The sequence below is a fragment of the Volvox carteri genome, assembly GCF_000143455.1.
Source record: "Volvox carteri f. nagariensis unplaced genomic scaffold VOLCAscaffold_25, whole genome shotgun sequence".
NCBI classification, from domain to species: Eukaryota; Viridiplantae; Chlorophyta; class Chlorophyceae; order Chlamydomonadales; family Volvocaceae; genus Volvox; species Volvox carteri.
Window position 1 is genome coordinate 618,770 of NW_003307568.1, and position 19,817 is coordinate 638,586.

The 19,817-nt window shown below is 57.6% G+C and overlaps 4 protein-coding genes across 4 annotated transcripts in view; 1 reads left to right on the top strand and 3 right to left on the bottom strand.

Moving 5' to 3' along the window:
* Nucleotides 1–2,076, bottom strand: part of VOLCADRAFT_92266 (uncharacterized protein) — a gene marked incomplete at both ends in the record, with an annotated part of 2,836 nt that extends 760 nt beyond the window's left edge. The window contains 3 exons of the mRNA XM_002951729.1: nt 308–462; nt 1,271–1,373; nt 2,044–2,076. Of these exons, the coding sequence (XP_002951775.1) occupies nt 308–462; nt 1,271–1,373; nt 2,044–2,076 (291 nt within the window). The remainder of the gene's footprint in view (nt 1–307; nt 463–1,270; nt 1,374–2,043) is intronic.
* A 1,511-nt stretch (nt 2,077–3,587) lies between these two features.
* On the bottom strand, nt 3,588–8,503 carry VOLCADRAFT_92267 (uncharacterized protein; the record flags this gene model as incomplete). Its single annotated transcript, XM_002951730.1, has 9 exons — nt 3,588–3,740; nt 4,111–4,216; nt 4,424–4,701; nt 4,882–5,250; nt 6,106–6,254; nt 6,561–6,697; nt 7,459–7,511; nt 7,793–8,059; nt 8,495–8,503. 9 exons carry the CDS (start codon nt 8,501–8,503, stop codon nt 3,588–3,590), a joined length of 1,521 nt encoding a protein of 506 aa, XP_002951776.1.
* A 394-nt stretch (nt 8,504–8,897) lies between these two features.
* On the top strand, nt 8,898–9,850 carry prpL32 (plastid/chloroplast ribosomal protein L32; the record flags this gene model as incomplete). Its single annotated transcript, XM_002951635.1, has 3 exons — nt 8,898–9,167; nt 9,258–9,358; nt 9,823–9,850. Exons 1-3 carry the CDS (start codon nt 8,955–8,957, stop codon nt 9,848–9,850), a joined length of 342 nt encoding a protein of 113 aa, XP_002951681.1. The 5' UTR covers nt 8,898–8,954.
* A 367-nt stretch (nt 9,851–10,217) lies between these two features.
* The window catches only part of VOLCADRAFT_105196 (uncharacterized protein), a gene marked incomplete at its 5' end in the record, with an annotated part of 11,362 nt that continues 1,762 nt past the window's right edge, over nt 10,218–19,817 (bottom strand). The window contains 18 exons of the mRNA XM_002951731.1: nt 10,218–10,520; nt 10,875–10,952; nt 11,279–11,384; nt 11,631–11,950; nt 12,309–12,677; nt 13,149–13,303; nt 13,607–13,743; nt 14,121–14,173; nt 14,456–14,749; nt 14,901–15,053; nt 15,467–15,616; nt 16,074–16,238; nt 16,651–16,926; nt 17,245–17,382; nt 17,491–17,706; nt 17,908–17,967; nt 18,778–19,179; nt 19,419–19,552. Of these exons, the coding sequence (XP_002951777.1) occupies nt 10,368–10,520; nt 10,875–10,952; nt 11,279–11,384; nt 11,631–11,950; nt 12,309–12,677; nt 13,149–13,303; nt 13,607–13,743; nt 14,121–14,173; nt 14,456–14,749; nt 14,901–15,053; nt 15,467–15,616; nt 16,074–16,238; nt 16,651–16,926; nt 17,245–17,382; nt 17,491–17,706; nt 17,908–17,967; nt 18,778–19,179; nt 19,419–19,552 (3,359 nt within the window). The 3' untranslated portion in view covers nt 10,218–10,367. The remainder of the gene's footprint in view (nt 10,521–10,874; nt 10,953–11,278; nt 11,385–11,630; nt 11,951–12,308; nt 12,678–13,148; nt 13,304–13,606; nt 13,744–14,120; nt 14,174–14,455; nt 14,750–14,900; nt 15,054–15,466; nt 15,617–16,073; nt 16,239–16,650; nt 16,927–17,244; nt 17,383–17,490; nt 17,707–17,907; nt 17,968–18,777; nt 19,180–19,418; nt 19,553–19,817) is intronic.

The window sequence follows — 19,817 nt, forward strand, 5'->3', positions numbered from 1 at the left end:
TACCGCAACCACGCAACCACCCATACCCCCTATCCAGGGAGGGGTTGGGAGCTCCCAGCGGCCCCACACAGCAAACTAATCTCCACCACCACCTCATCACGCCCTCTCCACCACCAACTGTTAACTAACCCACCCTAACCACCTAAACTTCCAACTGCCCTCCAACAACCCCTACTGGCCTCCCATCCGTTCATCCGCCTCCGCCATAACGGATAAATCTCTTGTTCCCCCCATCGCCCCGGCATGTACCGGGGGGGGGGCCTGTGGGGTGTGCCGTACAAACCACAAATCCTCGCCATCATCACACCTGTTCCGCCGTGGTGAGGTACGGCAGCTTGCTGACGAGGCACAGGGCCCGTGTGCCATACGCCCCGATGAGGTGTTCGTGACGGCATGTGATGATGGGCGGCAGCGGCTCCAGGTAGGTGAGGCAGGTGCCGTACAGACGTCGACCACCTTCATCTGGGTACAATGCAGCGGCAAAGTACGGCAAGGCACACTCGTACCATTTCGCTCATGAAGCATATTGTAGTCGCTGGGCCCCCAGCAGCATAGCACGGCATATGAGTGCGTAAGGGGCGGTGGTGCGGATGCGATCTTGTTCTCGTAGCATGAAATGCACGAAAGCACAAATGCACGACGTTGCCAAGGTGGATCTGAACAGACCACCACGGCCGTACGGTACCTCAGCCAGCCACATAAACACACCCGAAATTAAGCACGGTAGTACCATTGATTTAAAGGGCAAGAAATGCCCCCCAAAGCACTATGTATCGTTCACGCACCAGTGCAAGCAAGCGCAAGCAAAGTGTACCCGACTAAAAGGTAATTCCCCCCTTCCCCCCGCTTCCCCCCCTTTCTGGGGGGGATTTGGCTAGTGCATCTTTGCTATGTGCTTATGACAGCCTTAGGTGGCGAGGAGGGAGAGGGGTTTGGGGCTTAATGTGTTTGGGAGGGGAAGTCCGCGGGCCCGGTTTGACCTCACGCGGAGTAAACCCCGGGGAGAGCGTGTATTTAACACGGTCGTTGACAAGAGACGAGTACCGCGTCCAACAAGGGTTCATGTGGCCAAAACAGCCAGGTGGTTGAGGTGGATTAAGGGAGCGGGTGTAACTGGGTGGGGGGTCGAAGATGATGATCATGAGGAGGAGGAGGAGGAGGGGCGGCCCGATAGATGCAGGCGCGCTAAGGCAAGTTGAGGCATAGGTGTCTGTCCGATGGAGTCCGTTAGGACATGGACACGGAGCCGATTAACGTACACCGTTCTTACCTGTAAGGACAAGCGAGTACACCACAGGCGAGTAATCCGAGGACCTGAGCCGAAATTCAGCCCTTTCCGCTGATACGATTTCCACTCCATCTGGCATGCAGCACTGGGGAGGTCGGCAGATGACAAAACGATTGTGCTACTGCTTGCGGTTTTGTCATCTAACCTAGCGTCGCCTTTCTAGCTCAGCATTTTTGATACGAATAAATGAGATTTCATTGAACTGAGTCCTGCTTACAGTTGGAAGCTGTAGAGGTGGCTTACGTCCATGGACGAACAGCTGGTCCACAAGGCTGGGCGCAAAACGCTGACATTCATTCAATTTAGGCCCCACATCGTCCCCATGAATGCTGGTTAATGGTAAAGTCAATCCACAGACAGCAAAGCCATCGAAAAGCGTCGCATCTCCAACGTTCGCGCCAATTTGCTTCATAGCACTCAGCTCAGTCGAAGACATGGTGATATTGTGTTGTTTAATAGCAGCTACATTTTCGAAATAGGAGGAGGAAGGACGAGCAACTAGGCGAGCTCGCATGGGTTACAAGGGAATCGGTGGCAGCCAAACCTGTCCTCACGAAAACGAAGCTGCCTCCACATCTTCAACTAATTTTTTGGCTATATGCACTTTCTGTTACGAAGCCACGCAAAGCGCAACAGGGAACTCCGACCGCATTAACGATACATGTGGTACGAATTCGTGGTCGTTGCACCGTTGCCACCTGCGAGCTCTGACCAGGGCTCACCGCCCTGGCTCTGACCGTCCACGATCTACTTACCAACTTACCTTGAAAACGATACATGAACGCCATGAATTATTGCTCTCAACGCAGAAAACTTCTTGCTGCTCTATGGCACTTGCAGGAACAGCGAACTCCTATAACTGCAAGGACTCCGCAGTGCCAGCGACCGCGACAGAACACCGACCTGAGCATCTAGAGGAACTGATACATGTCTAGCATGCCTTTTTGTACCCAGCCTAGCAAACATCTAAGTTACGAGTATGTGGTGCAGCCTTAAGGGCGCCCAGGCCCTGCCCTGGTAGCCGCCCCTGTAGCCCGCCGGCATCCAGTCCCGCCAGAAGGGCCGATGAAGGCTCCTGACACACACCCGTACAGTTGGACGACAATGCGCGGTGACATGGCCCGCAGTGATGTGGTGGCGCAGGGCTTGGGCTTCTCAGGAGAATGCTGTCATGTCCCCGCATGCGGGTGTTGAAACCCGTCTTGATGGCGCCCTTTAGCTCACGCGCGGCCCAGATGTCATGCCCCCATTACAGCTACCCTCCTCCTGCGTCCGTTGTTATTATATAGGATTCATGGGTTGGGCGCAAAACGGTGCCCAACCCAGGTATTCGGGTTGCTGTGTTCCTTAAGGATAAACGGTAGCACTACACCGTAAGTTCTTAGCCTGGGTCGTCGCCAGTTGCGGAGAGAAGAATCGAGTGAAGAGCAGCAGCCTGGAATGCAGAAATCCCGATTTGATTCAATATGACGGGACTGTTTTGGAGCCAGTCATGTCGACTGCATGTCTTTTCCGTGTATGGCGCTTCCACCGCGGCTGCTGTTGGCGGCGTGCTTGTGTGGATTTCAGCCACCAAGAGTTTGGTTGGTTTGGTTTGGTTAAATGAATTGAGCCCTCGGCTCGTACTGGACGGTTTGCAGGTACGGGGTACGCATCCCATGGCCATGTAAAACACACACATCCCTACCCACCCTATCTAGTCGCGTATCCCTGGTAATTCGGGTAGGGGCCGGCCAACGCTGGACTACAAAACGGGACCGCTTCACGGACAAGAGGAGGGGGAGAAGGTGCCACTGATATGCATCCGCGGTGGGACCGTGTGCGTCTGGAAGCCGTAGCGCAGCATCACTTGGAAGGAGGAAGTTGCTTTGGCGATTTACAGAGGAGGTTGCGGAGGTCGAAGATCAGCCAGGAAGTCGCCAGAAGACACCTGCACGACTCGCCACGACACCCCGAGGGCCTCCACACCCTCAACGACCACCACCTCTCGCTGCTGCTGCTGCCGGTCCTCCTTTCCCCCTTACCATGCGCCCATTCTCCCGACATGCGTCCATCGCAAGGACACTTCCGCCGTCGTCGTTGGCGATAAATAGGGCCCTTGGGTTCTCCCAGTCCACTGCGGCATGCACGCAGCATTGCCACCCCACTGCAGCTAGGCCTCGTGCCTGCACACATACACGCATAGACGTATACACTACGCACTTCCAAACCCCCCCCCCCAACACACTAATTCCCCACTTCCACGACTAAATCACGGGCGGTCGCTTGTGAGCCGCACCCGACTTCCTCGCCGCGTCGGTTACAGCGGCAGCGCCTCCACCTCCACCGCCGTCACCACCCCGGTCAGCAACAGCGGGCCTCCGGGCAGGGGTTTGCGCTCCACTCCGGGCTCCCCCGCAGCCAGTCTGGCGGGCAGCTTGTTGGCCTCCACCGCCGTATGACCCTTCTCCACCTGAAAACAAGAATTAGAGACGTAGGACGGGAGGGCAGGGGCGGCAGGAAAGCATGATGGGCAGAGCTTGGGCGGGCGGAGCTCGGGACAGGTTGATCAAACCTGGGGCTGAGGGGTTGGGTGGGAACGGGGTGCGACGGAGGGGATCAGGAAGGTAGAGGGGGTGAGGAGGTCAGGGGGTGAGGAGGGTGAAGAGGAGGTGGAGGAGTAAAGGACCATGGCGACAACACAGCACAACACAATGCATCACTAAAGAGAAAGCAGAAGGGGCCTGGTTTCAATGGGGCATCAGGGGACCAGAACTGGCTACGAGGGTCCGAAGCCAGCACCAGGACGACATACACACATACATATATACATACATACACACCTGCGGACTGATGTCAACATCCGTCACCTCCAGCTGCACAGGGCTGCCCACCAAACCCATTAGCGAATGCCGTACATCTGTACGGAAGCCTTGCTCAGGATCGGCCCTGTACGGCAATACGACGAATGCACGAAAACCACGGCGCAAGGTATGGTGGAATGATGTTGCTGAGCGCAAGGGTCGTGTGGCGAGGTCCGAGCCCGGAGAATGCGAAGGAACAGGATACCCGTTACGGGTGTGAGTAATAACGGAAAGGGGGATTCAATGAGGATAAAATACACACAGACACGAACGTCGTTATGGCCTTGCCGACATGCGAACAAGCTCCGGAGCCAGCACTTGCCCAGCAGCCGCCCGTACGGTCTCGTCATCTAGCCCTGAAACCGCAAAGTACGACACACGCTCCTCCGCGGCCGCCGCCGCAGCGTTGGCGGCGCTCCCGTCGCCGATGTCCAAGGCCCCCACTGGCAACGTCAGCGACGAGGTGAGGGCTTCCTTGTCGGCACTGGCGGCGGCCTTGACCTGCTCCAGGGTGGCCGAGATCTCCGCCTCGAGATGTCGCCGTACATCTTCCATGGGCAGCTGGAGAGCCTGTTTAGGAAATATATGTAATATGGTCGAGGAGGTCTAACAGATTTACAAACAAACACGCGGGAGATGCCTGAGCAATGAATCCCGTCCATTTCCACACACCAAACCCCCGGCTCCAAGTTTCCCGTTTCGCATTACAGAGATCAACAGACACATGCACACACACACACACAAACGCACCTCCAGCGCCGCCTCCACATCCGGCCGCAACAGAAGCTCCCGAGCCCGCGCCTCCCACTCGGGCGGCAGCTGTGGTTTCGCTCGCTCCAAAACATTTCGTACACCCGTCGCCACGTGACGCAAAACCTCCACGGGCACGCTACCGCCGCCGCCGACTTCACCGGTGGCGGCGGCGCCACCACCCGCAACGGCAGCGGCGGCGGCGATGCTGTCGCCGCGCATGATGGGTAGCTCTACGACCCGTGTGAATAGGTTCCGGAGCGCCTCCAGCAGCCCAGGCAGTGTCTTATGGCGGTAGAAACCCGCGAACATCGCGACGACGGTGGCGGCGGAGGGGGCCTTTTCGCCGTCCAGGCCTCCCTCGTGGTTCTGCGCGGGTGTTGGGGTGGGCGTGGTGTGGTGTGTGTGGACAAGAGGAGCGTGTATGTGTTCAAATCTGATGAGTTGCGAGAAGGAAGTGATGAGGAAGTGATGACACATGAGGACCACCTCTTCCCAGGTAGTACTAGCCCAGCCCTGTATAAGTGTATGTATGTATGTATGTATGTATGTATGTATGTATGTGTGAAACAGGGGGGTGTATCTTCGCCCGTGGCAGCTACCCATGCGAAACCCTGCCTTCCCCGGTACTTCGGGGCACCCTCATCCAGTCACCCTAGTCAACTTCTCAGTGGATCGCTCAGGTTCCGCACCCACCACCAGCATCCAACGGAATCTGCCGGATCGACGGCGGCCCAACTCCATTCCTGGTCGGCTCGCGAGTCAACTTTATCCCAGGTCACCACCGTCCATCGACTAGGGGCACTCTTACCTTCCACCATCGGAAGGACTTTCGACCCTGGCAGGTCTCGATCCCGGAACCTCCGGGGGCATCGGTGTGTGCGTCACCAGTAGTGCCTGAACATGTATGTATGAGTGTATGTATGTATGTGTGGGAAACGCGGGTGGGGCGCCGACAGACGTCCGCTCCTGTTCTGTGCTGTTTCCGTTACATGGGGGGTACACGTGCATACATATATACATACAGGCAAACACATGCATGAAAGGAGGACGAGCAAAAGAGAGTTCGCCAGTTCGCTGGCTGGTTGATTGGATGATTAGTGAGGTCGTTGGTTAGTTGGATGCTTGTTGTACAACAAACCTGAAACCGTTACACATGCCCCTACATCTACACAGCCCACACAAGCCCCAAAAACACGCCCGCACACGCAAACAAACACGCACCCGCCGTTTGAGCGTGCGCAGCATACACAGCGCCACGAGCTCCAAGGGGAAGGGCAGGTCGGGCAGACCGCCGTACAGATCGCCGTACTCGGGCATGGAGAGAGTTGACGGGCCGGCCACGACGGGCACTATCGCCAGACTGGCCACACCTGTGTGCACGCGTGCGCGTGTGTGTGTGTATTGACGTAAGCCCCCGGGGATCAGGGTCAGGGGGATTGCGACCGGAGTTGGTTTGGGATAGGGATTGAACAGGGGGTTTGTAATCCAAAGAAAATGATAATAATAAAAATAAAGGTCGCTCAAGTTTGTTTTTACACGTGTCATCGCCCCGTCGCCACCCACCCGCCCACCAGCCGCACGTGTACCGAGCAATAATCCATTTTCGCTCCGGACGTTGCTCCGAACATTGCTACACACACACTCTCTCTCTACACGCGCTCCCCCCACCCCCTCACCCGTGCCCTTGAGCGGCTCCAGGGCCCGGTTGATGTTTCCAGGGGGGGAGGGCACAAGGTTCTTATCCGCCACGGACACCGTCACATGGCCTCCGCCCACACAGCTGTTAGCTGCTGCAGCCACCTCAAACCAGTACCTGTACAACACGCCTCCGGGATGGCAGAAGTACGGAATGTACGGCAAAGGGGAGCCGGGTTGGTTTGGGTTACGCGTGTGTCCTCAGGAACTGCCGGGTTTGTTTGTTTGCGTGCGGATGGGCAGCGGATTCTGTTGGGGCTGTAGGTGGGTCGGGGTGGGTCGGTGGCTGGGGCGTAGGAGAAGCGGGGAGAAGAGGCGGGAAGTGGGTTTTGACTTGCATGCCTAGCCCGAGTCCTCATTAGCCAGGTTGAAGCATTTTCCCCCGTCAATCAAAGGGATTTTCTGGTTAGGTCTTTCGATATTTTTTGATTTTTTTTGAAGGAAAAATATTATATGTAGGTGGTGTATCAAATGGTAGTCATCATAGAACTTCCGATATAGCTAAACTGGTTAACAATAATCATAAAACATAAATCAGCAAATTATGTTGTTTTTGATATAGGCAGCAATAAAGTTGCAGCTATTGCTGCAAACATGAGTTTATGGAACAATAAAACAAATTCCCTGTTCTAAATCAATAGATACATCACGTAAAACCGGTCGTTTATTATATGATTTCGAAATGTTTTAAACTATTAATTTATCTTTCATTGTTCTGCTTAGTTATCAATTGAAATTTGGTAAACTTTTTGCAGCTCGGACTCCCTACGGCGGTGGCTTGTTTGGGCTTTGGCGCCACACGTAAGCTTGGCGTGCATTTGATGGACAGAGTAGAGATGTCGTACGCCGTACGCAACGCACATGGTCGCCCGTACTCACCGATCGGGGGATAAGTTTATGACCGTCTTCTTCAGCGTGTCGCTGTTTAGGACCTGGCCCATTAGAGAGATTTATGGATTTGTACGAGGGTTGGGATGGGGTGGGGTAAGAGCGATGGAGATGCCAGTGACAAAGCGACCCATGGGTCATGGGTTACGGGGCCAGGGGCCCTGCAGGCTCGATGATCATCGGTGGGTCCGTGTGTCAACAACACGTCGGCCGCATACAGACACGGCGCAGATCATTATATAACACACACACACACACTCTCACCCCGGCAGCGATCCCCTCCCCCCCATCGTAATGACACCGCAGCCACCTAGCCCAAACGCACCTTGACTGTCACCTGCTGCTGCTTCTGCGACCCATCCGCCGTCGCCGCAACCGGCAACGTCATCATCCCCTTTGTCAGCACGCTCTTGCCAGCTCCAGGAATAGTCACAAAGTACGCTGCGACGGCGGGATCCGCTGGCGGAAGCGGAGAGCCAACACCCAGCCATCCCGTCACCTCCGCCGCCAGCCGGGCGCTGACGGCGCCATCGATGTCATCCTCAGGCGCCGGCAGCGTGACATGCCGTACACGTTTGGACATGAGCCGAGCCTGGAATGCAGAAATCCCGATTTGAGTCAATATGACGGGACTGTTTTGGAGCCAGTCATGTCGACTGCCTGTCTTTTCCGTATATGGCGTTTCCACCGCGGCTGCTGTTGGCGGCGTGCTTGTGTTTTTCAACCAACAAGAGCTTTCAATCATTCCCTGCATCTGAGTCTAGCGGAGTCCGGAATACAAGTTTAAATGAGTCCGGTGACATGCCAGAAGGAATGGACGACAGCGCTATTGTCTGAGGACCCCTTGCGTACACGGCACACCGGCTCCACCCAGGAGCATTTCTATCCTTGCATCCTGCCAAGGATTTAGCTTAGGTGGCTGTCGATGATTTGCGCCACCCTGTTATGTCTTTCCGCAACCACGCTTGCAGCCTCATCTCCCTTGCAACCGTATGAGTACCTATAGCACGTACATCTTCTGACCCACTGTTACCATGTTTAACAATCCAAGCTTCCACGCTGCACTTTCGAATTGCCGGAGCTTCAACCCTGTGGTTCCCGAGCACAAGAACAATTTGCATGTGTAACTATTGTAGACAGGAATATGCAAAGAGGAAGCAACCTTTGATTATGATAAGTTGTTATGGATTGTTAGATGGAGACTGCGACTGACTGCAGTCTGTCCAAAGGCTCTGTGCATACCTCAACTGCCACAGCAAGTCTTTATCAAGAAATGCTGGTGATGTGATGTAGGCTCCAATAATAGGCGATTGGTGTGGGGCCGCGATGTCGTCTATTGTCCCATCGCTGTCTTGTACGAGCCACAAAATCATTCGGCGGCCGAAGAAGGACGAGACTACACCGATATAGGTTGTTCCTTTTGACATCTTCTTTCTTACAGGGCCACTTAGATATTTTAGGAATTTAGTTTTTATCACACCTTAAGAATGCTGGCCCTTTCCTCGTCGCGCAGCGCTGCCTTCAGCGCCACATCTCGGGTGCAGCCAGCTCGCCAGATGGTTTTCCCGGCGCCCAGCCGAACTGCTCTGGTTGTCGAGGCGGCCGTGCCAAAGAAGAAGACCAGCAAGAGCAAGACGGCCATTCGCAAGGCTGCTTGGAAGAAGGAGGTCCTGCCCTACGTTGAGCAGGCTTTGTTCAAGGTTAGTTTTCTATGTTCAAATGCCGAGCAATTGAAGAGGGGCGTCCGTATTAATGGTTAGGGGACCGTGGCTCATTGGTTCGCTGTGCAGGCCAAGCTTGCGTTGAAGGAGGGTAGCCGCGACTCATCAGACAAGGACATGGTTGTCAGCGGGCAAACGGAAGCGGCCAGCTCGGAGAGCACTGAGAGCCAGTAAGCTGCTGGAGCCGGCGTCTCAGCCGCAGTCCCCCTCATCTGCTCCGAGTTCCACCCGCAATTTTGTACCAGTTTTTTTCCAGCGATGGAATTGGTGTAGCCTGAGTGTGAAGCGCTGCGCGGGGCCGACCAACTGCTGTGAATTGATAAGCGGTCCGGTCCGGTCCGGTCCTGCTTTGTGGAATGTGGTGATACAGACGGTTGACATGGTTTCTAGATGATGTGGGATGTGGGACATTGCAGCTTTTGCCCCATTGTCGGGTTGGGAATTCGATGGATATTGGGCGGGTATAACGAGATGGCGTACCCTCAGCCCACTTCCCCGGGAGAAAGTAGAGCCAAGGGACACAGTACGAGAGCACTACCTTCACATGCTGTTTACCCGTTTAAATGGGCGTACAGCATTATTTACTGTCTAACGCGGCGCGTTTGAGCCGTGCGTCCTTGCTGCGCTGCGACAGCTGCGACATCGTGCTGGATGGGCTGTAAGGATACATGCGTCACGGACTGTCTGTGTTCGCCACCTCATGCGCCTCTCTTCCACTTATAACCCTGACCCAGTTCAGCAGCAACAGCATCAGGAGCACCGCGGCGGATTGTATTGACGCACTGCGCATTGGATGTTATCTGATCAGATAAATCAGAAGGTGCAGGTGTTCTCACGGCGTCGTCGGCACCTGGGCCCAAGAGTTCAAAGAGTCACATTTTGAATCGCCTAGAGAGCGGCTACGAAGACAGATACGGACGGAGCACCCACCCAGCCATAGCAGCTTCTCCAAAGGTTGGTATTTATTTTGAGAAAAACTTAAGCAGACGTCGTGGTTACAATTGTGGCGAAAGACAAGTCTCCTAAGTATCATAGAATGTGTGTTACATGGCCGTGGGGTGCGTACCCCGTACACTACGCACTTACAACCCCCCACCCCTACACACTAATTCCCCACTTCCACGACTAAATCACGGGCGGTCGTTCGCTAACCCCACCCGACTTCCTCGCCGCGTCCGGTTACAGCGGCAACGCCTCCACCTCCACCGCCGTCACCACCCCGGTCAGCAACAGCGGGCCTCCGGGCAGGGGTTTGCGCTCCACTCCGGGCTCCCCCGCAGCCAGTCTGGCGGGCAGCTTGTTGGCCTCCACCGCCGTATGACCCTTCTCCACCTGAAAACAAGAATTAGAGATAGGATGGGAGGGCAGGGGCGGCAGGAAAGCATGATGGACAGAGCTCGGGACCTGGGGCTGAGGGGTTGGGTGGGAACGGGGTGCGACGAAGGGGAAGAGGAAGGTAGAGGATTCGAATGCGCTCCTCCGAGAGACGCTCCGCCGGTGGAGGAAACACCTGGGGAGTTGACCGACTGAACCTACTGGGGGGTGGGGGCTCAGCGCAACTAGCCGCGTCTACCTACTTTTGGTGCCGTGACGCGATGGGCCCCCCTGTCACTCCCTACCCACCACACATTCCCCCCACAGACCCCCCACCACACCCCTAATGGATGTCCCCAGCCCGGTGCCCACCAAGAGGGTGATGTGGTGGTAGGCCTTGGGGGGAATGGCTTCATCCGCATCCACCAGCCTGACATGCGCCGCCACCACCTGCACACCGCCAACATCCGGGACATCGGGACGACATGGAGTGTGTGTGTATGTACGTATGTGGACAATGGGTGTGACGTGCTGGTATGATTTAGGGGGGTGGGAATGCTGATATAATCATATGGAGGGAAGGAGGAAAATTACTAGGAGGGTGAAGAGGAGGAGGAGTAAAGGACCATCGCGACAACACAGCACAACACAATGCATCACCAAAGGGAAAGCAGAAGGGGCCTGGTTTCAATGGGGCATCAGGGGACCAGGACTGGCTACGAGGGTCCGAAGCACCAGGACGACACACACACATACATATATACATACATACACACCTGCGGACTGATGTCAACATCCGTCACCTCCAGCTGCACAGGGCTGCCCACCAAACCCATTAGCGATTGCCGTACATCTGTACGAAAGCCTTGCTCAGAATCGGCCCTGTACGGCAATACGATAAATGTACGGAAACCACGGCGCAAGGTATTGTAGAATGATGTTGCTGAGCGCAAGGTTCGTGTGGCGAGGTCCGAGCCCGGAGAATGCGAAGGAACAGGATACCCGTTACGGGTGTGAGTAATAAAGAAAAGGGGGATTCGATGAGGATAAAATACACACAGAGAACATCGTAATGGCCTTGCCGACATGCGAACGGGATGCATATGTCGTACAATACGTACTGCGTACCGGTGCCACAAGGTGACGTGTAGTGCACCGCGACGCAGCTTGGCGTGAAGCTCTGGAGCCAGCACTTGCCCAGCAGCCGCCCGTACGGTCTCGTCATCCAGCCCTGAAACCGCAAAGTACGACACACGCTCCTCCGCGGCGGCCGCCGCCGCAGCGTTGGCGGCGCTCCCGTCGCCGATGTCCAAGCCCCCCACTGGCAACGTCAGCGACGAGGTGAGGGCTCCCTCGTCGGCACTGGCGGTGGCCCTGACCTGCTCCAGGGTGGCCGAGATCTCCGCCTCGAGATGTCGCCGTACATCTTCCATGGGCAGCTGGAGAGCCTGTTTAGGAAATATATGTAATATGGTACGAGGAGGTCTAAAAGACTTATAAACAAACAAACACGCGGGAGATGCCTGAGCAATGCATCCCCCCCGTTTCCACACACCAACACTCCCGCTCCAAGTTTCCTATTTCACAGTACAGAGATCAACAGACACATACACACATGCAGAGCTCAGGTAAGAGTTAGTTAGAGACAAAGGCCGAGGAGGAGGGGATAGTGGCCCCTCACGAACCCCTCCTTCCCCCAGGGGGAGAGCGCTTCGGCGGTCATGCCCGTTGGGGTATACGGTTAGGTGCCCCCGGCCAGCATCAGGCCCGGATCATTATGTAACACACACACACGCACGCACGCACCTCCAGCGCCGCCTCCACATCCGGCCGCAACAGCAGCTCCCGAGCCCGCGCCTCCCACTCGGCCGGCAGCTGTGGTTTCTCTCGCTCCGAAACATTTCGTACACCCGTCGCCACGTGACGCAAAACCTCCACGGGCACGCTACCGCCGCCGCCGACTTCACCGGTGGCGGCGGCGCCACCACCCGCAACGGCAGCGCCGGCGGCGATGCCGTCGCCACGCATGATGGGTAGCTCTACGACCCGTGTGAATAGGTTCCGGAGCGCCTCCAGCAGCTCAGGCAGTCTCTTATGGCGGTAGAAACCTGCGAACATCGCGACGACGGTGGCGGCGGAGGGGGCCTTCTCGCCGTCCAGGCCTCCCTCGTGGTTCTGCGCGGGTGTTGGGGTGGGCGTGGTGTGGGGTGTGTGAACAAGAGGAGTGTATGGTATGTGTCCATCTCTCATGAGTCGCGAGAAAGGAAGTGCTGAGGAAGTGATGAGACATGAGGACCACCTCTTCCCAGGTAGTAGTAGCCCAGCCCTGTATGAGTGTATGTATGAATGTGTGCGAAACGCGGGTGGGGCGCCGACAGACGTCCGCTCCTGTTCAGTGCTGATTCCGTTACATGGGGGGTACAAGTGCATACATATATACATACAGGCAAACACATGCATGAAAGGAGGACGAGCAAAAGAGAGTTCGCCAGTTCGCTGGCTGCTTGATTGGATGATTAGTGAGGTCGTTGGTTAGTTGGATGCTTGTTGTACAACAAACCTGAAACCGTTACACATGCCCCTACATCTACACAGTCCACACAAGTCCCCCAAAACACGCCCTCACACGCAAACACAAACACGCACCCGCCGTTTGAGCGTGCGCAGCATACACAGCGCCACGAGCTCCAAGGGGAAGGGCAGGTCGGGCAGACCGCCGTACAGATCGCCGTACCCGGGCGCGGGCGCGGAGAGAGTTGACGGACCGGCCACGACGGGCACTATCGCCAGACTGGCCACACCTGTGTGCACACGTGCGCGCGTGTGTGTATTGACGTAAGCCCCCGGGGATCAGGATCAGGGGGATTGTGACCGGAGTTGGTTTGGGATAGGGATCGAACAGGGGGTTTGTAATCCAAAGAAAATGATAATAATAAAAATAAAGGTCGCTCAAGTTTGTTTTTCCACATGTCATCGCCCCGTCGCCACCCACCCGCCCACCAGCCGCACGTGTACCGAGCAATAATCCATTTTCGCTCCGGACGTTGCTCCGAACATTGCTATACACACACACTCTCTCTACATGCGCTCCCCCAACCCCTCACCCGTGCCCTTGAGCGGCTCCAGGGCCCGGTTGATGTTTCCCGGGGGGGAGGGCACAAGGTTCTTATCCGCCACGGACACCGTCACATGGCCTCCGCCCACACAGCTGTCAGCTGCTGCAGCCACCTCAAACCAGTACCTGTACAACACGCGGAATGTACGGCAAAGGGGAGCCGGGTCGGTATGGGTTACGCGTGTGTCCTCAGGAGCTGAGAGCCATGCGGAGGAACTGCCGGGTTTGTGTGTTTGTGTGCGGATGGGCAGCGGATTCTGTTGGGGCTGTAGGTGGGTCGGGGTGGGTAGGTGGCTGGGGCGTAGGAGAAGCGGGGAGAAGAGGGGGTTTTGCATGGCTAGGCCGAGTCCTCATTAGCCAGGTTGAAGTATTCCTCCCCCCCGGACTCCCTACGGCGGTGGCTTGTTTGGGCTTTTGCGCCACACGTAAGCTTGGCGTGCATTTGCTGGACAGAGTAGAGATGTCGTACGCCGTACGCAACGCACATGGTCGCCCGTACTCACCGATTGGGGTTGAAGTTTTTGACCGTCTTCTTCAGCGTGTCGCTGTTTAGGACCTGGCCCATTAGAGAGATTTATGGATTGGTACGAGGGTTGGGATGGGGTGGGGTAAGAGCGATGGAGATGCCAGTGACAAAGCGACCCATGGGTCATGGGTTACGGGGCCAGGGGCCCTGCAGGCTCGATGATCATCGGTGGGTCCGTGTGTCAACAACGCGTCGGCCGCATACACACACGGCGCAGATCATTATATAACAGACACACACACACTCTCACCCCGGCAGCGATCCCCTCCCCCCATCGTAATGACACCGCAGCCACCTAGCCACCTGACGCACCTTGACTGTCACCTGCTGCTGCTGCTGCGACCCATCCGCCGCCGCCGCAACCGGCAACGTCATCACCCCCTTTGTCAGCACGCTCTTGCCAGCTCCAGGGATAGTCACAAAGTACGCTGCGACGGCGGGATCCGCTGGCGGAAGTGGAGAGCCAACACCCAGCCATCCCGTCACCTCCGCCGCTAGCTGGGCGCTGACGGCGCCGTCGATGTCATCCTCAGGCGCCGGCAGCGTGACTTGCCGTACACGTCTCGCTCCGCCGTCAGCGCCAAGCGCCGCCGTAATGGCCCCAATCTGTTTTGTTTATTTATTTGGGTGTGGCCATTGGTGAATGATACAATAATAATAACAACCGATAACCAACAACCAATTAAAATATGTACGACTCACGCTGCCACGCGGCGGAAACTGCGTCGTGCATTTAATCAATGACATATCGCCGTACCTTGGCTTGCGCCAGGCCCTTTTGCCGCTTGGCCGCCTGCTCGTTGTCTGGTCCGGTTGTTTCTCTCGGTGGAGCCGCCGTCACCAGCCAGGTGAAGGGCGCCGCCCCCGCCGCCAGGAAGTCCCGCAGCTTCTTGGGCAGTTCGCTACCGGGCTGGCGAGGGAGGCGGGAGGGAGGGAGGGATGCAGACATGCATGCATGTGTGCGTCAGCATGTATGTATGTGTATATGTGTATATGTATGCATGTATGCATGTGTGTATGTGTGCATATGTGCACTCAGCTATCCCGGGTCGAACAGCCACATGGCGAATAGCCCGCGAGGAGAAATGCAAGTGCGCGTGAGGATGATGATGATGGTGATTGTAGTGATGATTGTTGTGGTGATGATGATGATGATGATGATGATGATGATGATGATGGTAATATTCCCCCTCACCTATCCCTCCTGCTCACTCCCTTCCGTATCCAACCCCCTGCACCCGCCAGAATCCCCCCTCACATTTACATACCATAGTCCCCACCCACCCCACAAACACACGCACACGCACACGCGCTCCCGCCTACCTGCAGCCAGATCATGACACCCCCTGGCACCATCCCCTTGCTAAACCCCGTGTCTCCCAGCTTGGCCGGCTTGATCTCCAGGGAGGGCGCCACTGCGCGACGTAACGCTGTCGTGAAAGCTTCTGACGTGTCCACGCAGATGAGGACTCCCTGAGGGTGCAGATGCGGGTGGGGGTGGGGGCGGGGGCAGAGGTGCGGGTGCGGGTGCGGGTGCGGGTGGGGGTGCGGGTGCAGAGGGAGAATGTGAACGTCATGGCACGGATGCAAACTGGGTGCAGGAAGTGACGTGAAGCAGTACGGTAACATAGGGGGATCCAAGAAACCCATCACCACCACTGACCCATGGGTCACACCAGCACTGGACCATCCTACATCGTGGCTCTCGACAATTTAAATAATACGGATTTATAAGAAGGCACATTGATGTTAAAATCAGCGGCTTAGTTATCAAACCACATCCCTAAACACACACACACATACACACACGGGGCCTGTGCATCCGGCCCCACCTGGCCTCCACGCGCCTGCTGTCCCCCCTCCCTCCCCTCCACGCCCATTCATCCCCCGCTTCCCCCAAAAAGCACTGCCCCCCGTGAGAATGACCGACCTGGAAGGCGGTTTCGGGGCGCCCACTCAGCGCCATGGCCCCTCGCCGCTTCAGGAACTCCTGTACGAACGGCTCCGCCACGTCCAGGTACCGATACTCCTCCACCGCCGCGGCACCCCCCCGCGCCGCCACCCAGGCCGCCCAGCAGCGGGCAAAGTGCTGCACCTGCATCCACACAGGGTTGCGGGTCAGTACCGGGATTGCAGGACGGACATACATACATGTTTTGGGGCCTTGGTAGCTACCGTGCTCTCTTTGTTAACAAAAGGGGGAAACGCGTGTGTGTGTGTGTGTGTGCGCCCTCGGTCGAGCAGGAGGGGACTGTGGGGACCCCTCACGCCCCTCTCCCCCCACAAGGAGGAGAGTGCTTCGGCGGTCGTTCCCGTTGGGGTATACGGTTAGGTGCCCCTGGCCAGCGTCAGGCCAGGATCGATGTGTAGCAGAACACATACACACACACACACACACACACACACAAGCACGGGGACGTCAGCTGCCCCGGCTCGATGAACAACACGAAGTCGGCAGTCACACCACCCTTCTACTCCCTTCTACACACACCTCCGCGCTCCGTTACCTGCGCCACCTGCGACGCCGGCAGCCCCCAGCTGCGCCGAACCAAGTTGTCTACGTAGGCTGCGTAGTTGGAGGCGCCCTGTCGGAGAGCCGGCAAGCCGTTGCGAATCACAAATGTCATGAGGCTGTAGCCCACAACGCCGCCGTTGGCTGCGGCGGCGTCGCCGTCGCCGTCGCCGTCGTCGGGAGGAAAGGTCCACATGATCATCTTTTTCTTGTATCGCAGGGTGGTGGTGGCGGTTTCGGGGCGACCTGACAGGGCGCGCATGGCGCGAACCTGTTGGCGGCGGCGGCGGCGGCGGCGACGCCGTTGAATGAACCATGGGGCAAGTCGGTCGGTGGGGGTTCGTCGGTCAGTCAGTCGGTCGTGATTGCGGCAGCATCCGCGGCAACAACGGGGACAGGGAGAAAGGGATTGGAATCACGAGAGGAATACATACATACCTACATACATACATACATACAATGTACATATGTACATACGCTTCCAATCACGAAACACACTCTGTAAAGCACACGGTAGGGTGTAGCACGGTGCAGCGCTAACACGCACAGGCAGAAACACAGACACACAGACCCATGGGTCTGTACCCACCAGAAGCCTCCCGGTGTCGGTCGCGGTAGCCGCATCCGTTGCCACCTCCCTCAGGGCCTGCGCCCGGGAAGGACAGCTGCCGCCGCCCATCGCCGCCGCCGCCAACTCCTCCTCCGCCAGCTCCCCCGCCAGCAACCCCTGTACGGCGCAGTACGGCAAGCGGCAAACGACGAAAGGCAGCAAACAGTATTTGTGCGAGTGGTGGGGAGGGATGATTCGGGTACGGAAGATTCGGGTTCGCCGTACCTGGAGGCCTTGCGTATCCAGCTGCTGCAGAGCCAATCTGCTGTACACCCGACGGTTGCCGCCGCCGCCGCTGTACGACAATTCCATATACGGCTTGCCGTCCTGGAGTCCTTCGGGAATCTGCGACATCAGCAGCTCCTTCACGCGTTTGCTCTCGCCGTCGCCGGGTGAAACGTACGGAAGCGCCGCTTGCGGCATCCAGGCCGCAGCGGCGGCCTGCAGATGCGACCGTACAGCGCCGGATGCGGCAGCCGCCGTCGTTGCTGCCCCCGTCGCTGCTGCCGCCGTCGCTGCTGCCGCCGTCGCTGCTGCCGCCGTCGCTGCTGCCGCCGTCGCTGCTGCCGCCGTCGCTGCTGCGGCCGTCGTTGCTTCCCCCAGGGCGTACTTGTATGGCTGACGGAGGTGCTCCGGAACCACCTCTAGCGGCAGCCTGGCCCCCTCCAGCACATCGCGGATTGCCCGGAGGCGGCTCATCTCCTGCACGACCAGCAAACGCACGGACGCATCGCCGCAGCACCGCACGACAGCACACAACACCATAGCTGCATGTAGTGAAGCTAGGGGGGAGTTGGTAAGACGGATTGTCTAGGGGTTGACGTGGGGAGGGGGGTGACGGCGGCTCCGGAGGACCCACCCTGGGGCCTCCTGACGCAACCTATACACGGGGGGCCCCCCCCGGAGATGGGGTTGAAGGGGGGAGACGAACCACGAACGAGTGAAGCGTGAAGGTGGGTGTCCGTGGGGGATGTCACCCTTGGGTTTGGGGAGGGGGGAGGGGAGAGAGGACCAGGGACGGGTCTGTATCCCCCATGGGCCGGGCCGGGGGCTTCGGGGAGCCCGTACCCTATTTGGATCTGGATCTGGGTTTCGTTGAGTCGCGTCCCCTCCCCCCCCCGACGTGACAGCCCGGTTGTCGTGATCTCACTTCAGCGCTGTACGCCTTTGTCCTCCTGTGGAGGAGCTGGGCGACTGAGTGACTGAGTCGGGAGGTGGGTCGGGAGCACACAGGACGAGCCGACGAGCCGCGACTTGTGGACTGAGTGCTCCCGACCCTTGCGCGGTGTTTCGGCTTCGGCCCCGCTCCCTCCCCCCGCCCCGTTTTGCGGCCCACAGTGTAATCTACATCTTACATACATACATACATACATACATACATACATACATACATACATACATACATACATACATACGCACATGCACACCGGCTGTATAAATTCTCACCCACATATACAAACAAACATACATACATACATACATACGCACGCACACGCAAGTGTGAGATCTCACCTGGGCCCCCAGGGGCTGTCCGGCCGCAACCACGAAACCCTCCAGCCGCGTCCCCTGCCATCCGTCGTGCGGGTACGTGCCAGGCAACCGCAAACAACCCCCATCCCCCGCCCCCTCAACCTCCTCCGAAACCAGCTCGTCCAGCACACGCATCGCGTGACCCGTGGGTCCGCCGCGCAGTGCCAGGGAGTCCAGCGCCTGTCGTACAGCGGCCGCGCGGCTGCCGCCCGCCACAACCCACGTGTCGTTTGTGGGCAGGCCGTACTCCGTACAAAGCTCCAGGAAGGGCAACCAGTCTAGGAAGGCGGGGGCGCCGGTGACGGGGTCGAGGGTGTGCGCGGCGGTGGTGACGAGGTACTCGGCGGCCGGGAGCTGGCCGTGGTGGCCGTGACACCCAGTGACCTGTAATCAGACCGGTGTGCGTGTGTCTGTCTGTATGTATGTCTGTATGTGCATGTGTGTCGGCATGTAAGTCTGTGGGTGCAGGTAGGTCGGATGGGGAAAAGGAGTGGAGGGGTTTGGAGAGGGCCTTGTATGTCTGTATGTATGTGCACGTCTCTGTGTGCGGTATGTCTGTATGTATGTGCACGTCTCTGTGTGCGGTATGTCTGTATGTACTTGTGTGTTGTGTGTTTCCGTACTATTACCATTTCAAAGGACAAGCACAGCTTCTTCGACGCCATGGCCGCGAACAACCGCTCCAGGGCGGCGGTTGCGGCGGTTGGGTCGTTGGGATGCCGCCGCTCGTAATGGGCCCGAAGCAGGGCGGCGCCGCCTGCGAGGAAATTCAGGCAGTAGGTTGGTTGGTGGTTACAGGTGGTTAGACCTTGAGGCAACGGAAATAATCTACGTCACACTAACCCAAAATCGTACGGCGGTGTCCCGAGTGAAGTCCTAAACACCCGTCCTTCCCACCTCTCACTTATGCCCATGTACGACATACCCATGCGACCACTGCACCCAAAACCCTCCTTCCCCCCTTACAGCAAGTGTCAACCCCCCCCCACCCTCATTTCCGCCACCCCCCCACCCCCCCCACC